General features: G+C 40.1%; 1 protein-coding gene across 1 annotated transcript in view; it reads left to right on the forward strand.

Annotated features, from left to right (window-relative positions):
* The window catches only part of LOC121441287 (phosphate-regulating neutral endopeptidase PHEX-like), a gene marked incomplete at its 5' end in the record, with an annotated part of 94,585 nt that overhangs the window by 62,711 nt on the left and 6,118 nt on the right, over window positions 1-25,756 (forward strand). The window contains one exon of the mRNA XM_041642429.1: window positions 19,966-20,043. Within this exon, the coding sequence (XP_041498363.1) occupies window positions 19,966-20,043 (78 nt within the window). The remainder of the gene's footprint in view (window positions 1-19,965; window positions 20,044-25,756) is intronic.

The raw sequence follows: 25,756 nt of genomic DNA on the forward strand, positions 1-25,756 counted from the left end.
ATGGGAGGAGGAGAGGGAGTGGAAATTTGGATTGGTATTTTCTTTTAAATCTAATAAATTAAAAAAAAAGAACTGAAAACTCAAAAACAAAGAAGAGTTTGTATAGGTAACATGGTAGGGGTAAAAGGAGAGAAAGGGATAGCGTCACATCAGATTGGTGGAATATCTTGGTTTTAAAATTCAACTTCTATTACCTCCACCCCTCCCTTTTTACTTTCCCTTTGTCCATCAATTTTACTTTGAGATGAAATCTGCAACTCTAATATTTGCTACTGATGCCATGCAGCAATTCTACCAGATGGCATTTGAATCTTGGGTGTTCTGTGAAAAATGGAAAGACCAAACACATGCACAAATAAATGAAGGTTGAATTAATCTTTATAATTAAATGGAATATTACCCCACTATGACTGATTTTAGCTTTCAAACTAGATTGCATGCTAATTTTTCAGTGAACTCTAATTGTATTAGTGTGGTGTTTTAGATGCCCGAAAGAACTTAAAATGGATTTTGCCAAGTTACTTAGAGAAAAGTTGTTCGAAGTTTTAGTCGAAATGTCTCTGAGACCTGTTTGTGCCCTGACGTTTTGCTTGTTGATTGTTGGCCCTTTATCATTCTAGGATTTAAGTGGTGGTGTCCAGAAACTGGGCTGAATTGCAAATGTCTGAGGTATATTCAAAAACTCGTGAGGGGAAGGATGGTAGCACTGTCTCCATAAAGTATTCATAGTAGCGTAACAGTGGAGGTCACTAAGGAACCCCTCCAGAACACTGAAGGGACAGACAAGTCTCCACGTTAGGAATGGTAGAGTAGAGTCCGGCTTCTGGACAGAAGCCCTGAAGCCTTGGCAAATGTTGGAGTCCAGAGTAGACAACTTGTAAAAGTTAGCTATACACTACCATCTCCAATCTGAGAGCTCTCAGAGCTTCAGTGGACTTTTGGAAATGCCTGAGGATAATTTTGCTCACCACCTTTTGGGGGAGTGTCATAGGTATGTAGTGGTAAGCTGTCAGGGCTGCAGTTGAAGATTATTAAATGGACAGGGTGGCCCTCACAAACGACCTGGAATGGCAGCAGTGCAAGATTCCCCAACACTGCGCTGTGGTGGCATTTATTAGGATGTAAATGTCTGGGGAGTTCTGGCTTGCTGCTGCTAGTCTGGGTCTTTGAATTTGCATTGTTAGGAAACTCCCGAGGGATGCTGATAACGCTCCCCCAAAGACCAACTTTTCTGAAGCCCTAAAGGATGTACCATTGTAAAAGAATAAGCAATGCATGGACACTGGCTGGATGATATCTCTTAGTTTATTTTTAAATGCTATTTCGCAACATTTTATTAATTCTTTGAGAATTTCATACAATGTCTTTTGAACATTTTAACTCTCCCAGCTGCTTTCTTTATCACAGTCTCTAACCTCCCATCCCGGACAGCCAGAAATACACACAAATCCTGTCTCGAAAAAAAAACCCAAAGATAGATATGTAAAAAAATAAATAAGCAAATAGATAAACAAATAAAATTCTAAAAATGTAATTTTATTATAATCTTGAAAATATTTTTTAAAAATTGCATGGTATTTCATACTTATCTTATTTGCTTGAATGTTATGAGACAGGCTCTTGCTTTAGGTATTGATCTCAAAATTGAGATCTTCCTGCCTTAATTTCCTGAGTCCTGGGATCATAGCTATGCACCAACAAAGCAAGCTACCTTTGTCTAATTTCATAATTCACCAACAGTATTTCATTTGCTCTTCCCTGCCTTATCAAAAAGATTCTTTAGAAGGTTTTTACTATTTTTATTTGTGTGTATGTATGTGTGTGTGTATGCGTGCTTGTGTGTGTGTATGCGTTGTGTTCAGGAGCTGGTTTTCTTGTTCCACCGTGGGTTCTGGAGATTGAATTAAGGTCATTATACTCGAGTGACAAGTGAAGTACCTTAACCCACTGAGACATCTAGGTGGCCCCAGAAATTTCTAAGCAGTAAAGCATTACCCCAATCAGAGCTAAACCTTCCCAGAAAGAATGGAGTCAATCTCCATTCCACTGAGCTGCTGATGAGAGAAGGGGATGTGTTTATTTAAGTTAATCTCCAACTTGCCTCCTGTTTAAATAGTTAATTTAATGATTGGAGGGGGATCAAGTAGCTGATAAAATTTCTTGGAGCTATGGGATTGCAGGTGCATTTCTGAGCTCTTTGGATCTTGACATTTGAAGATGCTTTTTAATTGTTTGTTTTTCCCTTCTTCCTCCAAATGCATGGATGTTTCTTCATGACATTTTCCCCCATTTTTGCTTAATATTTGTATATTGTCTCTGTTTTAAATGTTTTACCTCAGATGTTTACCTCAATAAATCAGGCATAATTATTGTAGGAAATTATATAATTACTGAAATAATTATTATCAAATAATTGAAGCTCTGAAAAAATAAATTTCACATCTTATATTGCTATCTTTGCTACTAGGTTTTGGAAATTTAGTAACCTTTTATGTGGAAGAGTGGTTGGCAAAACTTTTTCTGTAAAGAGCCAAATAGTAAATGTTTGAAGCTTGTGTAGACCATATGGTCTCTGTGACACCTACTCAACTTACTTTTGTAGCTCACAAGTGGCCACAGGCCATATGCAGAAGAGTGGGCTGTTGCCAGGGAGAAAAAAAACTTTTCCTCCTCTACCCTCTTTGGTTTAGCATTTGGTGGAGGGGATCTGTGAATTCTACTGACTGTAATGCTGATTAGAATATGGATAAGCAGTGTAGTCCAGAAAATGATTAGAATTTGGAGTTTTCATATGTTATGAATGAGAAAATACAGGGTGAAAGTGTAGGTCAGTTGTACAGCATTTGCTTACCATGTCTAAGGTCTTAGGCTGGATCATCCCCTACCCCGTGTGTGTATGTTTGTGTGTGTGTGTTTGTGTTTATTTTTTGATGCGGATATATATGTTACCTTTATTTTATTTCATTTCATTTTATTTTTATTTTTATTGAGCTCTACATTTTTCTCCTTTCCCTACCTCCCTCCTCTTCAACCCTCTCCCAAGGTCCCCATGCTCCCAATTTACTCAGGAGATCTTGTTATTTTCTACTTTCCATGTAGATTAGATCTGTGTATATCTCTCTTAGTGTCCTCATTGTTGTCTAGGTTCTTTGGGATTGTGATTTGTGGGCTGGTTTTCTTTGCTTTATGTTTAAAAACCACTTATGAATAAGTACATGTGATAATTGTCTTTCTGTATCGGGTTACCTCACTCAAAACGATGTTTTCTAGCTCTATCCATTTGCCAGCAAAATTCAAGATGTCATTATTTTTTTTTCTGCTGTGTACTACTCCATTGTGTAAATGTAACACATTTTCCTTATCCATTCTTCAGTTGAGGGGCATTTAGGTTGTTTCCAGGTTCTGGCTTTGACAATGTGTGTGTGTGTGTGTGTGTGTGTGTGTGTGTGTGTGTGTGTGTGTGTTTGTATGCACACATACATACACATATACGTGAGAATGAGGGTGGGTTAACAAATGGAAGATGACTAAGAAATATATGGGAGAACCTAACAGAAGGTAAGGTTTACTGTATTAAGTTCTGTTGCATGCTGTCATTCTGGCATCAACTTCTCATGTCAGAAGATGGGGAATCTCCCTTTTTTTTTTTAAGTTTTAGTAAAACAAACATTGCATTTATATATATATATTCCATGTGGTAAGTGAAGTGCTGAGATATTCTTAGAGTACTCTTTTTTTCTCTTTTTTTTTTATTGAGAAATGGAGAAAAAAAAACAAGTTTCCACCTCCTCCCAGCCTCCCATTTCCCTCCCCCTCCTCCCCCCCTACGCCCCCTCCTCCCATCCTTCTCCCCCTCTCCCCACTCCTTTCCCCCTCCCTCTCCAGTACAAAGAGCAGTCAGGGTTTTCTGCCCTGTGATAAGACCTAGGACCTCCCACCTCCGTCCATATCTAGGAAGGTGAACATCCAAACTGGCTGGGCTCCCACAAAGCCATCACATTACATAGGATCAAACCCCCGTGCCATTGTCCTTTGTGTCTCATCAGCCCTCATAGTTCGCCATGTTCAGAGAGTCCAGTTTTATCCCATGCTTTTTCATTCACAGTCCAGCTGGTCTTGGTGAGCTCTCAATAGATCAGCTCCACTGTCTCAGTGGGTGGGTGCATCCCTCGTGGTCCCGACTTCTTTGCTCATGTTCTCCCTCCTTCTGCTCCTCATTGGGACTTTGGGAGCTCAGTCCAGTGCTCCAGTGTGGGTCTCTGTCTCTATCTCCATCCATCACCAGATGAAGGTTCTATGATGATATGCAAGATATTCGTCAGTATTGCTCAAGGATAGGGTCATTTCAGGTTCCCTATTCTCAACTGCCCAAGGAACTAACTGGGGACCTCAGCTTGGGCACCTGGGAGCCCCTCTAGGATCAGGTCTCTTGCCAACTCTAAAGTGGTTCCCTTAACTAAGAATTGTGGTTCCGTGCTCCCCTGTCCAACCTTCCTTTATCCCAATCTTCCTGCTTTCCCAAGGCCCGACCTCCTTCCCTTCTAACTTTTCTCTCCCCATCTCCCCTTACCCCCAACCCACCCCACCCCAAGATCCCAATTTTCTCCCCGGCAATTTTGTCTACTTCCCTTAGCCAAGAGGATAACTATATGTTTTTCCTTGGGTTCCCCTTCTTACTTAGCTTCTTTAGATTCACCTATTGTAGACTCCGTGACCCTTATTTATGGCTAGAAACCAATTATGAGTGAGTACATCCCATGTTCATCTTTTTGGGTCTGGGATACCTCACTCAGGATAGTGTTTTCTATTTCCATCCATTTGCATGCAAAATTCGAGAAGTTATTGTTTTTTACCGCTGAGTAGTACTCTAATGTGTAGATATTCCATACTTTCTTCATCCATTCTTCCATTGAAGGGCATCTAGGTTGTTTCCAGGTTCTGGCTATTACAAATAATACTGCTATGAACATAGTTGAACAAATGCATTTGTCATATGATAGGGCATTTCTTGGGTATATTCCCAAGAGTGGTATTGCTGTGTCCAGGGGTAGGTTGATCCCGAATTTCCTAAGAAACCGAAACACTGACTTCCATAGTGGTTGCACAAGATTGCATTCCCACCAGCAATGGATGAGGGTACCCTTTCCTCCACAACCTCTCCAGCAAAGGTTATTGTTGGTGTTTTTGACGTTAGCCATTCTCACAGGTGTAAGATGATATCTCAAAGTTGTTTTGATTTGCATTTCCCTGATTGCTAAGGAAGTTGAGCATGACCTTAAGTGTCTTTTGGCCATTTGAAGTTCTTCTGTTGAGAATTCTCTGTTCAGATCAGTGCCCCATTTTTTAATTGGGTTAATTAGCATTTTAAAGTCTAGTTTCTTGAGTTCTCTATATATTTTGGAGATCAGACCTTTGTCTGTTGCAGGGTTGGTGAAGATCTTCTCCCAGTCAGTAGGTTGCCTTTGTGTCTTAGTGACAGTGTCCTTTGCTTTGCAGAAGCTTCTCAGTTTTAGTAGGTCCCATTTATTCAATGTTGCTCTTAATGTCTGTGCTTCTGGGGTTATACATAGGAAGCGATCTCCTGTGCCCATCTGTTGTAGGGTATTTCCCACTTTCTCTTCTATCCTTTTCAGTGTGTTCGGGCTGATATTGAGGTCTTTAATCCATTTGGACTTGAGTTTTGTGCACGGTGAAAGATGTGGGTCTATTTTCATTCTTCTACAGGTTGACATCCAGTTGTGCCAGCACCATTTGTTGAAGATGCTTTCTTTCTTCCATTGTATACTTTTAGCTCCTTTATCAAAAATGAGGTGTTCATAGGTTTGTGGGTTAAAATCCGGGTCTTCTATACGATTCCATTGGTCGACTTCTCTGTTTTTATGCCAGTACCACACTGTTTTCATTACTGTAGCTCTGTAATAGAGTTTGAAGTCAGGGATGGTAATGCCTCCAGAAGATCCTTTATTGTATAGGATTGTTTTGGCTATCCTGGGTTTTTTGTTTTTCCATATAAAGTTGATTATTGTCCTCTCCAGATCTGTGAAGAATTTTGATGGGATCTTGATGGGGATTGCATTGAATCTATAAATTGCCTTAGGTAGAATTGCCATTTTTACTATGTTGATCCTCCCAATCCAAGAGCAAGGTAGATCCATCCATTTTTTGGTATCCTCTTCAATTTCTTTCTTCAATGCCTTAAAGTTCTTGTCAAATAGATCTTTCACTTCCTTGGTTAGATTTACCCCAAGATATTTAATGCTGTTTGTGGCTATCGTGAATGGTGAAGCTTCTCTGATTTCCCTCTCTGCTTCCCTATCCTTTGTGTATAAGAGGGCGACTGATTTTTTGGAGTTGATCTTGTATCCTGCCACATTACTAAAGCTGTTTATCAGCTGTAAAAGTTCTTTGGTGGAGTTTTGGGGGTCGCTTAAGTACACTATCATATCATCTGCGAATAACGAAAGTTTAACTTCTTCCTTTCCAATTCGAATCCCCTTGATCCCATTATGTTGTCTTATTGCTATTGCTAGAACTTCAAGTACTATATTGAAGAGGTATGGAGAGAGTGGACATCCTTGTCGTGTTCCTGAGTTAAGCGGGATGGCTTTGAGTTTCTCTCCGTTTAATTTGATGTTAGCTGTCGGCTTGCTGTATATAGCTTTTATTATATTTAGGTATGACCCTTGTATCCCTAATCTCTCCAAGACTTTTAACATAAATGGATGTTGAATTTTGTCGAATGCTTTTTCAGCATCTAATGAGATGATCATATGGTTATTTTCCTTCAGTTTATTTATATGCTGGATTACATTGATAGATTTTCATATGTTGAACCAGCCCTGCATCTCAGGAATGAAGCCTACTTGATGATAATGGATAATTTTCCTAATGTGTTCTTGGATTCGGTTTGCCAGTATTTTGTTGAGGATTTTTGCGTCGATGTTCATGAGTGAGATTGGCCTGTAATTCTCTTTCCTGGTTGAGTCTTTGTGTGGTTTTGGTATCAGAGTAACTGTAGCTTCATAAAAGGAATTAGTCAATGACCCTTCTGTTTCTATATTGTGGAATACATTAAGGAGTATGTGTATTAGTTCTTCTTGGAAGTTCTGGTAGAATTCCGCATTGAAACCATCTGGTCCTGGGCTTTTTTTGGTAGGGAGGTTTTTGATAACAGCTTCTAATTCTTCGCGACCAACAGGTCTGTTTAGATTGTTCACCTGGTCCTGGTGTAACTTTGGTATATGGTATTTATCTAAAAAAGTGTTCATTTCTTTTACATTTTCCTGTTTTGTGTTATACAGGCTTTTGTAATATGATCTGATGATTCTCTGAATTTCCTCTGTGTCTGTGGTTATGTCCCCCTTTTCATTTCTGATCTTATTAATTTGCGTATTCTCTCTCTGCCGTTTGATTAGTTTGGATAGGGGTTTATCAATCTTGTTGATTTTCTCCAGGAACCAGCTTTTTGTTTCATTGATTCTTTGGATTGTTTTCTGTGTTTCTATTTTGTTGATTTCAGCCCTCAGTTTGATTATTTCCAATCTTCTACTCCTCCTAGGTGAGTCTGCTTCTGTTTTTTCTAGAGCTTTCAGGTGGGCTGTTAAGTCTTCAATATGTGCTTTCTCTGTTTTCTTTAAGTGGGCACTTAGTGCGATGAACTTTCCTCTTAGCACTGCTTTCATAGTGTCCCATAAGTTCGAGTATGTTGTTTCTTTATTTTCATTGAATTCAAGGAAGACTTTAATTTCTTTCTTTATTTCTTCCTTAATCCAGGTATGGTTCAGAAGTTGACTGATCAGTTTCCATGAGTTTGTAGGCTTTCTGGGGGTAGCATTGTTGTTGAATTCTAACTTTAATCCATGGTGATCTGATAAGACACAGGTGGTTACTAATATTTTTTTGTAACTGTGTAAGTTAGCTTTGTTACCGAGTATGTGGTCAATTTTCGAGAAGGTTCCATGAGCTGCAGAGAAGAAGGTATATTCTTTCCTCTTCGGGTGGAATAATCTATAGATGTCTGTTAAGTCCATTTGCTTCATTACCTCCATTAATTCTCTAATTTCTCTGTTAGGTTTCTGTTTGATTGACCTGTCCATTGGTGAGAGAGGAGTGTTGAAGTCTCCTACTATTAGTGTGTGTGGTTTGATGGCTGCCTTGAGTTTTAGTAATGTTTCTTTTACATACGTGGGCGCTTTTATATTCGGGGCATAGATATTCAGGATTGAGACTTCATCCTGATGAATTGTTCCTGTTATGAGTATAAAATGTCCCTCTCCATCTCTTCTGATTGATTTAAGTTTGAAGTCAACTTTGTTAGAAATTAGTATGGCCACACCTGCTTGTTTCTTAGGTCCATTTGCTTGATAAGCCTTTTCCCAGCCCTTTACTCTGAGTAGGTGCCTGTCTTTGTGGTTGAGGTGTGTTTCTTGTAGACAGCAGAACGTTGGATCCTGTTTTCGTATCCAATCCCTTAGCCTGTGCCTTTTTATAGGTGAGTTGAGCCCATTGACATTAAGTGATATTAATGACCAGTGGTTGTTGACTCCGGTCACTTTTTTAGTAGTAGGGTTTGTGTGTTTCCCTTCTTTGAGTTGCGCTGGTGAAAGGTCTCTAGATGACTGAGTTATTTTGGGCATTGTTGGACTCCTTGGTTAGTGATTTTCCTTCTATAATTTTCTGTAAGGCTGGATTTGTGGCTACGTATTGTTTGAATTTGTTTTTATCCTGGAAAATTTTATTTTCTCCATTTATAGTGAACGAAAGCTTGGCTGGGTATAGTAATCTGGGCTTGCATCCATGGTCTCTCAGTTTCTGCAGTACATCTATCCAGGACCTTCTGGCTTTCATGGTTTCCATAGAGAAGTCAGGTGTAAGTCTGATAGGTTTACCTTTTAAGTAACTTGGCCTTTTTCCTTTGCGGCTCTTAATATTCTTTCTTTATTCTGTGTATTTTGTGTTTTGATTATTATATGGCGAGGGGATGTTTTTTTTTGATCCAGCCTATTTGGTGTTCTGTATGCTTCTTGAACCTTCATAGGTACCTCTTTCTTCAGGTTGGGAAAGTTTTCTTCTATAATTTTATTAAGTATATTTTCTGTACCGTTGAGCTGCACTTCTTCTCCTTCTTCTACTCCAATTATTCTTAGGTTTGGTCTTTTTATTGTGTCCCAGATTTCCTGAATGTTTTGTGATGAGAATTTGTTGGTTTTGCTGTTTTCTTTGATCAGTGTGTTTATTTTTTCTATGGTATCTTCAGTGTCTGATATTCTCTCTTCTATCTCTTGTAATCTGTTGTTAGTACTTGTTTCTGTCATTCCTGTTTGTTTACCCATATTTTCCATCTCCATTCTTCCCTCGGTTTGTGCTTTCTTCATTGCTTCCATTTCATTCTTCAAGTCTTGAACCGCTTCCCTAACCTGTTTGATTGCTTTTTCTTGTTTCTCTTGGTTTTCTTGCATGTCTTTGAGCGTTTTATTTATTTCCTCCACCTTTTTGTTTGTAATCTCTAATTGTTTATGGCAGTTTTTCACCTCCTGTTTAAGGTCCTCTATTATTTTCATATAGTTCACTTTTGAGTCGATTTCTTCTATTTCTTCAGGAGTAGGGTGTACAATTCTTCTTATTTCGGGATCCCTGGTTTCTGGTGGTGTCATGTTGCCTTTCAGATTGTTGGAGGAATTCTTGTATTGGCGCCTTCCCATCTCTTCCTTCAAATGGAGCCAGGAGAGGCCTGGTCTCTTGGTCCAGACTTTGCTGTGATTAACTCTCAGGGTATATCTCTTCAGTGTAGAAGCAAGAACCGTTCCCGTCCAGATGGGATTCCTCCGCAACCGTCCTGATGGGATTCCTCAGCAACTAAACAGGGCCGCCGGTAGCCCAATGATCCAGGGCCAACAGGATGAATGGAGCGGGGGGGGGGGGGGGGGGGGGGGGAGGGGTGGTATCCAGGAGCGCGCAGGAAGCCTGGCGCTGGAGCTGAAGGTGCCCGGCTCCCTTACAGGGGACCCTGAGGCCTGCCCGGCTGGCAGGCACTCACCGCTCTGGGTGGGTCGCCTTAGTTTAGGAGCTTAAGACTGTAGTTGAGCACTGGTCCTAGCATACAGAGAGGGAATCTCCCTTCTTGACAATAGGAAGCTGCCTTTCTTAAAGGGAGGGAGGATTTGTGACAGTTGAATTGTTTTGGAAAGCTCTGCTTTTAAGTAGATAAGGAGAATCAGAAAGCTTCTTCTTGCTTCCCTTGATTTCTAGATGCCTTCAGCTCAAAATAACCCCTTTCCGCAGTAGCATAGTCTAATAAACCCCATCTTCACAAAACCAAGTGATAGGCTGCTTTGGGCCTGCAGACTATAGTTTGCTGACCCCTGATGTAGAACCTGTGTGTGAGGCAGAGGGAAACATAATTGACTTTGGTGTAAAACCTAACTATTATATAGGATTTTCTTGGCCTTTGGTTTATACTATTTTGGCTCTGTCTGGACACGTGAAGTTTGTCCTCATGGAGATTCAGGATATTCATGTGAACAGGTATCACAGCTGGTCTAGTTATAAAAGTCCATGAATGAATTTAAAATGAACAAAAACATGGATTCAAAGGCTATATTTTGTGGCAACTGTTTTATTCAATTTTAAAAGAAATAAATGAGTGTTGTCTCTCTCTTTAAAGTAATATTGCCCCAACTCCCAGGAGAAGGCAACATGTGTTCCTTTGTGAATTAATTACTTGGGTAATTCACTACCATTCACTAACACAACCAACCACTTAGAAAACCCAAATGTCTTTAACTCTTTTGGGTTACAGGACTCACATATATGCCCAGAATGCACCAGAGAGATAGCACGGAAGTACTGAGTTGCAATTTGGCTAAATTTTGAATTATTTGAGCCTGAGTAGTTTTTTTTTCAAGTTGGAGAAACTACTCCCTTCCAAGATAACATGGAGTTCATAGTTTTAGTCCTGGTACTCATTTGTAATTTGGAACTTGTATTCCTAGAACATACCCATATTAGAAAGTAGTAGACAATAAGTATCAACTATATGGAGCATTACCCATGCAGGGTTAAAGATGGATAACCTGAAATTTGACCATTCCTGTCTTCTGGTTCATGTAGATCCAGGACTATGGTTTATAGTTGAAAAGACCTATGATTCATGGCGATGTTTGGTTCTCTTTCACCTTGGCACAATGCATTAGCTTGTGAACCGCACCCAAAAGCAATTCTCAGAATTACAGCCTTTGAAGACTTATAATAAATCAGTGCCATTCTTATCAAGAGGATAAAATTTGATTTGTTAGATTACTACATTGTTATTATTTGTGGGATCATGATAACCCTGAAGGATATTAAAGCTGGTCCCCAGGCTAATTTTCATCAATACTATTAGTTCTGTACAGGGTAAGATTTCCAGCCAAGATATGTATTTGAGCCAATCATCTGTCTAGCATTGTAAAAACGGCCTTTGTCTTGAAGGATAGTGTAATTCTTGCACAGTTTCCTAAACTTCCAGGTGTTTACAGCTCAGAATTTTGATTGATGCTTAATAGTTATTACAGAACTCATCAGAGAAAATGAGGTCTTGGCATAGTTAAGGCTGATTGAAGTTTTCAAAGCTACTGTAAGCTTAAGAAAGTTGCTTTAGAAATTGTTTGTGAAAGGGCAGTGAGCAGTTGTTCCATTTTTTTCTTATGTTAGTTAAATTAATAGAAAAGACAAAAATATGTGAAGAGACTTAACCATGTAGAGTAAACTCAGAGCTGTTTAATTAAGTGATTAAAGTGACCCCTTTGATGGAAGGCATGCAAGACATTTGAGAATGTGTGTGACTTTCCTCCATAGCTGAGTCTGGAGGGATTAGAACAAATGACCTTACTATCTCGCTTTCCATAGATCAGCTTAAAGCTAAGTGGCTTTGCAAATTCGGGAGCAAGACAGTCAAGCTGACCAGTCTTTAAATCAGTTTGGTCACGTGTGTCAAAATTATATGCAATTACAGAGCTCTCAGCCAGATAGAGCAGAATTATATTTGGTTATGTTCTTCCCTCCAGCATTATCAAGTTGTAGTGCGCCTTGGGGAAAATTCTGGGGAGGTCGGGGGGACTTGAGAGTTTTAAATCATGTTGTGTATTACATTTTCCATGTTCATTGGTTTTCTGAGTTCATTTGTGATAGCTATTTTCTCTGCCTTAAAGTAATAATCTTCCCTTTATGAACTCCCTGTTGTCTCCATAGAAAGTACTTATAAATTTTAAAGTGGTAGCCCTAAGATTTTAGTGCAAGGAACAAAATTCTAAGCAATTAAGACTTGGTGCATGTACATGGTGGTCATAGCAAAGAGCAAAACCAAACTTAGTAGCTAAACTGCATGTACACTCACACGTGTGCACACGTACCTCACTCTCCCACACAGTTTGTTAGTGAGGCTCCTCACCATGATAAAGTAACCAAACAAAACAAATGTAAGGGATGAAGAGTGGGCAAAGGGATCTTTTGTATCCCTGGTGTGACAATGTATGCCAGGTTTGACATACTTGCAATATCTAAGTATGACAATGCAAGTTTTTTTAAATCATACCACTCAGAACTATATCTGCTTTAAAGAGTATGAGTTTCTTATTTCTGGTATTTTATACTAATATTTTGGACACCAGTTGATGTAATGGCATGTAATGGAAAGTCAAGTCATGGATGAGGGATGATTACCATATATGAAAATTATGGTTTTTTTTTGTCACAAGGAATGAACTGCAGTGGATTCGTGTTTCACTTTATTTTCTAGAAGGCTCTCTAGTCTCTTACAAAGCTCCTTCATCTTCTTCTCCTGTGATGATGTTAGTTAATATGGAAGTATGCCTTGGTGTGAGGAACACTGAATGGTATTCTTGATCAAATGTTAGCTATTTCCTGTTTAAAAGTTAAATATAACCTTTTTTATTTTCTGATATTGTTGATGACATTGGTCAAGGTGAATTTCTTAAATAAATTACTCATAATATGAATCAGCATTTATTGAACATTGGTCACTCGCTTTGTGCTTGACATTGCATTCCATTTTGGAACACAATGGTGATAAAGTTGAATAGGCTGTAGATTTAATTTGATTCTTAATAGCAAGAAAGTTTTCTCCACTAACAAAACTTCCCTTAAGATTGGATTCAACCATTTGGCTAATCAACTACCCTTTTCAATACAGCTGTTTCTCAGGGTATATATATTAGGTTGCTATTAGTCACTCACATTGTATTACACATTGCTTTGAAGCCCCAATAATAGCTAATGGGTTAGTGTTTTGAAGAAATAAGAGTTTTGATTGATGAGGAAGGAAGGGTGAGATGACTCTGGAGCTAAAGAAAGGCTAATGTGGGTATGTTAGGAGAACGAGGACTATGTACACACAGGGCCTAACAGTTGTTGGGAGTACTGGGGAAGGGAAGGAGTGAGAACGTGAGAGCCAAGATGGTGAAAGCTAATGACAACCTTAATTTTTTTTTATTGAGAAAAGGAGAAAAAAAAACAAAAAAAACAAAAAAACAAGTTTCCACCTCCTCCCAGCCTCCCATTTCCCTCCCCCTCCTCCCACCCTACGCCCCCTCCTCCCACCTTTCTCCCCCTCCCCCCACTCCTTTCCCCCTCTCTCTCCAGTCCAAAGAGCAGTCAGGGTTTTCTGCCCTGTGGTAAGACCTAGGACCTCCCACCTCCGTCCATATCTAAGAAGGTGAACATCGAAGCTGGCTAGGCTCCCACAAAGCCATCACATTACGTAGGATCAAACCCCCATGCCATTGTCCTTTGCGTCTCATCAGACCCACACTGGAGCACTGGATTGAGCTTCCAAGTTCCCAATGAGGAGCAGAAGGAGGGAGAACATGAGCAAAGAAGTCAGGACCACGAGGGATGCACCCACCCACTGAGACAGTGGAGCTGATCTATTGAGAGCTCACCAAGACCAGCTGGACTGTGACTGAAAAAGCATGGGATAAAACTGGACTCTCTGAACATGGCGGACAACCTTAATTTTTAATTGATGTAAATTCGCTGTGACTGTCAATATATTTCATAAGGATGCTGTAGCATTCTCATGCTTTGACTGTGTTTCTCCCATGGCCCTTCACTCTGCCTATCCCATTAGTTCCCTTCTTTCCCCTATACTGGTTCATTTCTATTTTCATGTCCCATACGTGCATAAGTTAGTGTGTCTGTATAAAATATAAGATCCACAAACGACAGAAAAGCCATAACATTTTGTTTTCTACCTTACCTTTCTTTTCTAGAGTTAGATTTTATAATATGCCTTGTCTTTCTTTTCAGAGGAATGATTGTAGTAACCCTTAAAAGAATCTTCTGGCTTGGAGGCAGGACTGAATAGCCTGATTTCTTCTAGCAAGTATACAGACTTTGTCTTTACTAGGGAAATCTGTCATGGTTCAGGAAGTTCATAGGCCACAGCTTTTCTTCGGATACCATTTTCTCTCATTGATTTCTCCCTCACCACAAGTATGGCTCTTTGAAACCTATGATTAAAAAGAGTGACACTGTTGTACAGGAGATTTCAGGTGTTTGGTTCAGGAATATCTTAAACTCCCCTGAAAGATGCTCCAAAATGCTGGGTCCTTGGAGTGTAGTCTACAACTAACATATACAAGCACATTTTCATTATGTTCACTGGACCAAGGGATCTGAGAACGGTATTACATATAATACCATACTGAATTCTGGCAGACCGCACCTTGAGAGACTACTATTCTCTTTCTCAAACTGTACCTGATGAAAGGGGAAGTGTGTAGGATTAGCTTCCACTACTGATAATGGGAAACATGGCATGGAATTCTTCAAACTGTAGAGGGGAAAAGGGAGGATATCCAAGCCAACAACTTTCAGGCATGCTAAATGTAGCCATTTGAAGCTAAATATTAGGTTGGTATCAGTCGCACATTTTATTATACGTTTTTTGAGGCTGTCACCTGCTATCTGCTTTTTATCCTGCCATGTTTGACATGTAGATTTCTTTATCTGGTTTGCTGCTGTGTGCTTGAAAGCAAGCTCAGCACCCCAGAGAATCTTAACTGAGGGTGCTTTGTCACCTCCTGCACAGGAATCTGATGTCTCTACAATTTTGGTTGTCACAGCTTATGTGGGGATTGGGACTGGCATTTAGTTTGTTCAAGGCAATGATGCTGCTAAATTCCCAATAGCCTAGAGGACAAACTCTCATAAGAGTTATTTTGCCCTGATGTCAGTACTGCTGAAGTTGGGAAGCTCTGGACTAAAGGCAGGCAGCATGTCCCTGCTGAGTCTATTCTTTTTTAAAATAGATGCTCAGAAATGCATAAAACATTTTAATCTATACGCTATTGACCCAAATCTTTTCCTGCAGCCAAATCTGTTAAGGAACCTGTACAAGAATCTATGTATTTTTGGTTTGTTCTATTGTCATCCTGAGCAGAACTGGCCTCTATAATAAGAGAATGGCAGTAGAATAGATCAATGTGTATTATACACTAGGCGGTTTTGAGTTAAGAAGAGAAATAGTTGTCTACAGATAAAGAAGTAGTGAAGACGATCATCGGCTTGTGTCTCTTCCACAGGGGAGGGACGACCAGCTGTCAAATGCAGTTTCTCTCCAGATGTGTGCATGGAATAATGGATGGAAATAACTAGTTATAGAAAACCCTTGAGTTTTTTTTTTATCAGCCTCAAATAGCCCGCAAATTGTTTCTCACTGGATCTAATATGCCATCTGTTAAGCATTCATCCCGTTATTTCCTCAGTGTTTATATGGTGACTTGCTTTTTCCTCTTGTCATTGTAACCAGTGGGATAATTGATTTCAGACGTGCTTTGCTAATACCTTTCCCTTCAACAAACCAACCAACTATTTGGTGGGTTACTTCTCTCATCCTGAATATGCTGGGGAGTGATGTGTCTCTATTTGCCTTAGTCTGTATGCAGGAATGCAGACACACTTCTAAGTGCATCAAACAGGAAAAATGTTTAACATGAGTGATTAGAGGGTTATGAAGCCATTGCAGGGCTAGAAGTAAAGGCCAAGTCTGCCAGTGGCCACTGTTGCCTCTACAGTGTTCTGTACAGGGTCTTCCCAGGAGAATGCTTGGAAGTTGGTGGCAGCATGTTGTACCTACTGTCCACAGATAGACATGGGCCCCACTAATGCTGCCTCAGTGAATAGATGATATCTCCATCTCTTCAGCTTTCTAAGGCCTTATGAGTATTTCTTGTTGACAGTCTGATTTAAAGTCATGCCCAGTAGGGTTTTCACAATGCAGTTCTGAAGCTTCTCAGGGAAAAATGGGATGGGTTGGGATGGTAGGGACTTAGCCACAAACTCTGGAAGAAGGAATATAAGACCCAGAATACAAAAGTTCGTATACATTTTTGGCAAAAAAGAACATTCTACAGATCTGCTATTAGAATCATTACCTGATTTTATTTGTGTGTCCCTGGTAGGGAAATCTAGATTCCTTGCATTTTGCTTCTGATTTTCTTCAAGTTGTGGTGATGCTTAATAAACAAGAAAGGATTCAGTACTATACATATACAGTACAGGAGCTAATGTATGCTGTGAAACTGTAGTTCAGTGAGCTCCCAGAGTGTGCAGTCTGGAAAAAGAGTGCAGAATTCACTGGTGCACATTGGGAAAGCCAGTGTTCTGCAAACAGTTGTGCATGACTCAGCTCATCGTGTAGATTTTTGGGTGTGTGTTTGTGCTGAAAAGAACCACCTACAGTTCTTTGTTAAAATGATGCATGTGACTTGTGACGAGCCACTAAGTTATACTGAGAAATTAGCTACAACTAGGAAAGGAAGTAGTTTCAGAAAGAGGAAGCCTATAGACATGTGACATATTGTTTTGTGGTCTTGGGAGAATTGTGATGTCCTGTTATCATATTAAGCTTTTAGTGTAGTTCGCAGGCTTTTGAAGGCAGAATTTGATCTGTTCTCTATGCTAGTCCCTGGCACAGCAAAACCCATTAGAGCTGTGTCCTGCGGCACTTCTAAAATCCTAAATCTTGAGTTGGAAGTTTCTGATGATATTTAATATTTCTTCTATCTAAAAAATGATAAGGGAGACATACTATCTCACTTTATTTATTTCTTGAATGCGGTCATTTGGAAGGGACGAGAGAAGAAATGCCATTAGCATGGGAGGTCAGTGGTTTTGCATTGAGGCTTTGCTGGGATACCGCTAATGGGTCAGGGCTACCTGTAGAAGGAGCTGCCGGCCACTTCCCACCACCCAGCTCCCGGCCACCGGCTAGCTTTACCCAAAATAATTACATGGAAACTGCATTCATTTAAACACTGCCTGGCCCATTAGTTTCAGCTTCTTCTTGGCTAACTCTCACATTTTGACTAACCCATATCTAATAATCTGTGTAGCACCACGAGATGGTGGCTTACCGGGAAAGATTCTAGCCTACATCTGTCTCAGGTCGGAGAGTCATGGCTTCTGACTCACTTCCCTTCTTCCCAACATTATGTTCTGTCTACTCTGCCTATCTAAGCTGCTGTCCTATCAAAGGCCAAGGCAGTTTCTTTATTAACCAATGAAAGTAACACATAGACAGATGACCCTCCTACATCAGCTGGCTGGGTCTTTTGTTGGCTCATCCGAAGGTAGACCTGGAAATACAGATTCACATTTACATGATTCATTTAGCAAATATTTGCAGGCGAAAACAGCAGCAGAATGGGAGAAACTAGACCAAGATAGGAAAGAGCTGAGGGGAGAATGTGATTTCAGAAGCCAGTGTGGAAGCAGTCTGATCCTGTGAGCAACCTGCTAGTGTAAATTATACCTTTGAGCTTGTTCTGAACTGAAGTGAAGATGCTGGGCTCTCATGATCCCGCCACAGTCAATCATTGTCTGAGAGTTGCCTGTAAGGAGGGAGCGCTCCAAATGACAGAAGGGAGATCAACAGCCCAGAATGAGCTGTGATTATACATGGGCCTTCAGATTTTCTGGTGCTGGCAATTAGAGAAGATAAGACTCTAGAAATGGCTGTAGGAACAAGACCGGAACTATGGTATTATCAATGGACATGTTAATGTGGAAGGGAAAAGAATTGTTCCGCCCCTAGACAAAGATCTATAGTAACTAATGACTGCTGGGAGAAGGAGAATTAGCTTCTGAAACTGAATAACATGGTGGGGAGGGCTTCACAGGAAGCTGCAAATTGTCTCTAGAACAAGGGCTGGCAAGCTTTCTTCCAAAGGCCTAGCTCAAATATTTGCGACTTTGTGGGCCCCAGGGTTTTTGTTTCAGTGACTCAGCTCAGAAGCTGCAGCACAGATGCAGTTATAGATAATAGGTAAATGAATGAGTATGGCTGTGTTCCAGCATAATTTCCTTTATGAAAACAGGTAGAAGCGGCCTGAAATTGGTCCTTAGGCCACAGTTTGCCAGTTGTTGCTCTAGACTGGCGCTCACACTGATTTTCCCTTTATCTATTCCCTGCATGCTGCAAAACAAAGAAGGTCATCATTAGTACCTCTGTCAATCAAGCAGATGACTATGATGTGATGTGTCTTAAATTATTCTGGACCTCCTGCCTCTGATCTTTCTGGTGTTCTGGCCATCACTCACAGAGCTGCAAGGATCATCATCCTGATGCATGACTCATCTCTTTTCACTCCCCTTGGAAATATTTAACCCTCACTTTTCTGAAAAACCACAACAACAATAAAAAGACTTGTTAGCATGGCAGTGGGAGTTTCCATGAATAATCCATGAATTTCCTATCTACCTGTTTTTCATATTAATGTATTATAGGATCACTTTGTACATATTCATGAATTACACCAGGATGTTTTGACATCAGTATACATTGTAAAATGCCTAATAGAAATTCATCGGCATATACAATACCTTATGTATTTATCACTTTGGGTGGTGAAAACATGAAAAATCGACACACTCAACTGACCTCGTGGATCAATGTGGGCTTCTGAGCATTGCAGCCCCAGGTCATTTCACAGCTCCGTTTTACCATGTGCTCCTCTATTCTTTCCGTGGTTCTTGTCTTTCTGGGTCTAGGTTATCTCAGTTACCACAATGATCCCCGATTTTATCACCCTGTTGTAGCTGAATATTATCCCATTGTTGTATGTGTTTACCTACAATACGCTTTGTCTACACACATCAGTCAGTAGGTCATCTTTGTTTCTTGGTTGCTACACATAGTGCTGCTATGATCATGGGAGTCCAGATGGCTCTTTGTTATACTGATTTCATTTGGAGAGAAGGGTACCTATTATCTATGGCTTCACCCAGTAGAGGAATTGCTGGATCTCACAGTAATACTGGTTTTAGTTTTTGAGCAGTCTGTTTTCCACAGTGGCAGGTAAGTATTCTTTAGTTCTTCAGATCCCTACTAACTCTTCTTTATAATTGCCAGCTAACCACATTGGAATAATATTTCATTGTGGTTTCAATTTGCATTTCCCTTATGATTAGTGATATTGAAATATTCCCTTTTACATACCTGCTGCACATGTATATATGAGAAACAAAATTTTAGGTTCTTTTTAGGGGGAATTGAGACAGGGGTTCTCTGTAGCTTTAGAGCCTGTCCTGGAACTTGCTCTGTAGACCAGGCTGGCCTCGAACTCACAGAGATCCTCCTGCCCCTGCCTCCCGTGCGCCACCACCACCCAGCTCAGGTTCTTTAAAGAACTTGTTTTCTTGCTATAGATTTTGAAAATGTATTTCAGACATTCGCGTTTGTCAGCTATGCTCACGATCTTTTATTGTCTATGCTATACTCGCTGCATTTGCAGCGCATTGTGGATGGGTGGTAAGTCTTTTGTTTTATCATTTACAGTGCCTTGCATATAGAAGACATTCAGTCAATGGAGTTTTCAGATGAAGTCTGAACCCCTATAATCAGTGATTATTGATGATTTAAGTGAGGAAACTCTGACATCATATCTCTCATTTTTCTTTTTATAGGCAAGAGCTGTTTTGGCAAAAGTTGGCTATCCAGAATTTATAATGAATGATACTCATGTTAATGAAGACCTCAAGGCAGTAAGTGCTAAATTTACTGTATTTTTCTTGGCAGGTTTTACTGGCCTTGTGCCTATTAACTAACCCAAGTCCAAGCAATTAAACCTGGTGGTGCCAGAAAGTACCAACTTTTGATTAATTCCTTGGCTATATATGAGCCTGAGTTTGCCAGGCCTATCTCAAGATTTAGTGCAGATTCCAAATACAGGAAGTGTCAGAGAGCTGAGTGGACATCGTAAAGCAAATGGAAATAATTCACCAAATTGAGTGTCTTACAATTAGTGGATGTGTTCTAATGGTGAATGCGTCACATTTGTTGCTAAATATTTTTTATTTTCTTCATCCATATTAAATGGATGGACATAAATCTGCCTGTTGAGAGTTAACTTCATTAAACTTTATGACTGGTTTGGCAAATTAAGTGCATGTATGTATGACTCTGTAATTTATCGTACATTGGACCGTATATTGGCAGTAAGTTACTGATGAGGAATGGTAATAATTCTTTTTTATTCTAGTGTTTTGAGATCCATATTTTTCATTACAGCCCTTTCTAATGATGACTACTGCTATTTCTGTTCCAATAAATAGTTCAGAAGACCTTTTCTCCTTCCCAGAAAAGCCCTGCTTTCACAATTCACTGAAATTTCTTGTTTTTTAAAAATATATGTATTTTATGTGCATGGGTGTTTCATCTGCATGTGTGTCTGGCCACAGAGACCAGAAGAGGGCATTGTATCTCCTAGAACTGGAGTTACAGATGGTTATGAGCCACTCAATGTGGGTGTTGAGAATCAAACCCAGGTTGTCTAGAAGAGAAGCTTAGTGTTCTTAACCCCTGAGCCATCTCTCTAGCTCAAGCACTGGACCTTCCTTTAAACAGTAGTCTTGAAATACTTTTCATAACTATGGCTCATAGGTCTAGATTTTTGTTAAACCTGTGGTTTGGCATTTGGCCTATCTGTAAATAGTGCTAGCTTTGTGATTGACTATCAGAATTTTATAAGACCCTTTACATGTGAGATGAAGCCTTAATTTAAAAGTTTCTTTATTTCAGTCATCAAGAAGGTGTTACTTGTGCTGATTAAATTGAACACTTTCTACTCACATTTTCCCCTAGGTGTGATCTGATGCTTTTGAACAGGTTTGATATTAACTTCATGTTCAGAAGGAAATAGCATTTATCATATCTCAGAGCTAGTGTGGAAGAAAGTCACCTCACATTCTGTTTGTATCCATTAGATGTCAATAGTTAAAATAGCATTAAAAGAACGAGTATTTCATACCACTTATTGCATGTCAAAAATGAAAGTAAGTGTAGAAGTTATAAAAATACTCACCCAGCTTAATTCAAGAAACATGGAAATAAATGCTTACTTCTCATTAAAAATTTTTTGTAATATATAAGTATTTGGAGAACTTTTGAAAGATCTCAGTGATTTGAAGATAATAGATGTCTTAGTTAGGGTTTTTATTGTTGTGAAGAGACACCATGACCATGGCGACTCTTATAATGAAAGCATTTAATTGTGGTGGCTTGCTTACAGTTCAGATGCTCAATCAATCATGGCGGGGAGCATGGCCACATACAGGCAGGCATGGTGCTGGAGAAATAGCTGAGTGTCTTATATCTTGCAGGAGCAGGAGACTTACTGGTTGTCACACTGAGACCTCAAAGCCTGCCCCCATAGTGACACACTTCCTCCAACACCTACTCCAAAAAGGTCAAACCTTCTAATAATAATGCCAATTCCTTTGGGGACCATTTTCTTTCAAATCACCACAATAGAATGCATTGAAACAGCCTGATGCAATATTATTGGTGTTCATGATTCTAAATTATTTTCTAGGTAATAAAAACATTGTGCCTTCATGGGGGGGGGTGAGTCTTTCTACATTTGTCTTCAAAATCTGGCCTCCCCCAAATTGATGATACTGCTCCAGAAGAAAATAGTTGTGCTAACATCTTACTTAACAGTTTATCTTCTATACTGTTTTAATGGTTCTGAACATTTTTTAAAACTTTATTTTCATTTTTATGTGCATTGGTGTTTTGCCTGCATGTATGTCTATATGATGGTGTCAGATGCCCTAGAACTGGAGTTACAGTTGTGAGCTGCCATGTGGGTGTTGGGAATTGAACCCAGGTTCTCTGGAAGAACAGCCAGTGCTCTTAACCACTGAGCCATCTCTCCAGTCCCAATTCTGAACATTTTATTATTATGATAATGAAATGTTGAAATACTTGGCACTCAAATGTACACTATGTTGTTATCCCTGTCTTTCCTGATCCTATGAAGTCAATGAATTACGAAGATCTTGGAGCAAAGGATGCGAGGAGTGAAAAAATTTGGGTGATCTTTTCAGTGCCCACATAGAGTATTGGATCCAGGGCTACAGTAGGGGATCAGAAAGCACTGACTTCAGTCAAAGAAGGGTGTTATTCTCTAAAGCAGTGGGTGTCTCAAGCCTGGCAGCAGCAGGTGGGAGACCATGGTGGACCAGAGGCCTGTGGGGGGGGGTTGGTGGGTGACCCAAGGCCGTGACAGGTCCCCTTGGCAGGTGGGAGACCGAGGTAGGTGAGAGACAAACAGAAATGCCATGCAGAGAGAGTTTGGGTATAGAGTTTATTTAGTGGGTTATAGAAGGGAATGGGAAGAGGGAGAGGGAGAGAGAGAGAGAGGCAGCAGCCATCTCTTCAGAGGAGGGATGGGAAGCTAGAGAAAGCTCTGGCTGGAGGAAGAGGCAGAAGATCCACTTGCCTCAGAGGAAGGGGAGAGTGGGCGGGGCTTGTCTCCTAAGAGGACAGGGTAACCAGGTGACAGGACAGATCAAAGGGGATCTCAGGGACATCTATCTGATCAGGAAGCTGTGCTGGTAGGACAGAGGAGTCCATTTGGGAGACTTGGTGGGGGGTATTTATTGAGGGTGGATGAACGAAATGTTGTCTAGAGGTTAACATCATTTAACCTTGTACAGACTTTACCTATGTTCCCATTGGCTATTTGGGTATTTCTTTAATGTATGTAATTTTTAAATTTAAATACATTGTGATCATATTCTTCCCCTCTCCCAAGTCTGTCCATACCATCTCCCTCCCATCCAACTTTAAGTTCTTTCTCAAAAAACCAAACAGGAACCCAATACACTCCAAAAAACAAGAAAACAATAAAACAGCACCCATAAAGAAAAAAAAGGGCCAAAACCAAAACTAAATACACAAAAAACCTGTGGTGTCCATTATATCTTGGTCAACTACTCTTGAGAATGGGATCTACCCTGAAGTGATTGATATACCCAGTGTCTCTCCATTAGAGAAACCTGATCTCCCCGGTCCCAGCAGGTATAAATGACAGTTCTGTAGTTTACTCTAGTTGGTAAGTTTTCGTTTGTTCATTACTTCATTTTTTTAATCCCCAGAAGTTTGTTTATTTTTTTTAATCATTTTTATTGAGATATATGTTTTTATTCCTTAATTTTTAAAAGATAAGATAAAATTATTACATCAGAGTTGGACAAGATAAATTAACAGAAGTAAAAGAACCCAAGAGAAGGCACAATTATGAGACCCACTCATCCACACACTCAGGAATCGCACAAAAACACTAAACTGGAAGCTTTAATATGAGCACATGGGGCCTGGTGCAGGTCTGTGTGGGCCCTATGCCTCTTCTTCAGTCTCTGTGAGTTCGCAGGAGCTTTGTTTGAAAGAGACCCCCTCCTGAACTGTGGGAGCTTCCTCCCAGGCTCCGGATTAGGCACAGACTACAACCTGCTTTCACAGTGAGATCCTTTATTAGGTGTGGAAGAAAAGTTAAAGTGGCTGCTTTCTGGCTCAGGCAGCAAAAGAGCAGCAGATGACCTTGCAGGTGTAATTTTTAAGAGGAGAAGAAGGGGAGGTCTCTGTTAGAATGGGCTGGGGTGCAGTGGCAAAGGAAATAGGAGATGAGGAAGAAAGGGAAGGGGCATTTGTCCCAGAGGTACAAAGGACTACCTCTGGATAGAGGAGACAGATGTGGCACACAGACAAATGCAGTTTGTAAACTCTGTGTTAGGATGAGGTGTTTAATTTTAATTGGAAACGTTAATTAGGTGAGCCAAAGGGCCTTCTGATTGCTGGACATTGGTAGTCAGCCTCAGGAGGAAGAAGTGGCCAAATAAGGGAACAGACTTCGGTGGCTAGCTTTAGGAATGTAGTTTAATGGGTTTTAGGAAGGTAGAGGGAATGGGAGAGAAAGGCAAAGCCTGCCAGAGCCACATGAGTGGGCTAGTACCCTTCACTGATGATGTTGATTTAGAGGTTCCTGTTCTTTTGGTGCCCTTTGCCCCATCTTATACTCTTTCCGCCTCTTCTTTCATGGGGTTCCCTGAGCTTTGATGGGAAGGATCTGAGAAGATGAGATTGTATGAATTTAAAAGCACCTACGTAGCTCAATGTCTGACACATAGTAGGATCCCTATAAAAAGTAATGTTATGGGGGCTGGAAAGATGGCTTGGTGGTTAAGGACACTGGCTGCTCTTTCAGAGGATTGGTTTCTAATCCCTCACCCATGTGGTGGGTCACAAAATTCTGTAGCTCAATTCCAAGAGATTTGACATGCTCTTCTGGCTTCCTTTGGCATGAGCACACACAAGGTGCACATACATACATGTAGGCCAAATACCCATATGCCTAACATTTTGAAAAGATATTTCTGTGGGTCAAAATGAGAACTTCTGCTACTAAGAATACCATCTCTGGGGTACAAAGTACTCTAGGAGGAGATCCTGGTTACTTACCTGCATAATTCTGTGTGGTTGGTGAGTATCCTAAATCAGGATACGGGAGGTTAATGGTTATGAGCATGAACCCAGGAATGCTTAAAGTAAAATTCGCATGCTTTCTATTACTACTGTGGGACCCGAAGCAGATTATGTATCTTCCTGTTCCTCAATTTCATTATCTGCAAAATGAATGATAGTAATCTTTCCCATACAGGATTGTCATAAGGATCAAATAACATGTTCAAAGCCTGCACTGGCACATAAACACAAACATAAGCATTAGCAATGATATCTTCAATTTGTACTTATGACAGTGGTGGTTTTTTTCTGGTCTGAAAAAGCCAAAGTCATGATGAATTAATGCATGCAGTATCCAGGTCCCTAAAATTGATTTAAAAGGCTATATAAATGGAACTGTCCCAAGCCATAATCCAATCAGGTAGCATCCAGAGCTTGCTTGAAATACTTAGTTGATCAGGTTTTGTTGGCAGTCTGATGCTGTCCAAATTGAGAGTCCCAGACTTCAGGCTTCACAGAATGCAGTATCTTTTGTGAAAATAAAACAGATATCAAACAGGATACATTTCTCCAGGGGCTCAATTGCAGCCACCAGGTACCAAGCTTTTAAAGCATTCTTGTGAAGAAATGGTTTTCATCTGACTTATTGCCAGAACAGATTGAAATTATACCTAAGCATTTCAAAAAGTTTAAAAAGCCAACGTGAAAAAAGTCAAAATACACAATGTAAAAACCCATTTGTGTTCAGAAACTGATAGAGAAAAATGAATAAAGCCCAACCAGAAAAGATGCTAAGGCATGATGTGATTGTAAACCTTGCCACGGAGGTTAATAGAAAAATGACTGAACTCTCATGAATACACAATGGTACTGTGTTCTCAATTTTAATAAACACGTAGATAAGGACTACTAGAGAGCCTATGAGCAGTTTATACTAGTGCGAGCTCTGGG

Source organism: Microtus oregoni, unplaced genomic scaffold (genome assembly GCF_018167655.1).
Source record: "Microtus oregoni isolate MIOR12 unplaced genomic scaffold, Mior012 000074F_011, whole genome shotgun sequence".
NCBI lineage: Eukaryota > Metazoa > Chordata > Mammalia > Rodentia > Cricetidae > Microtus > Microtus oregoni.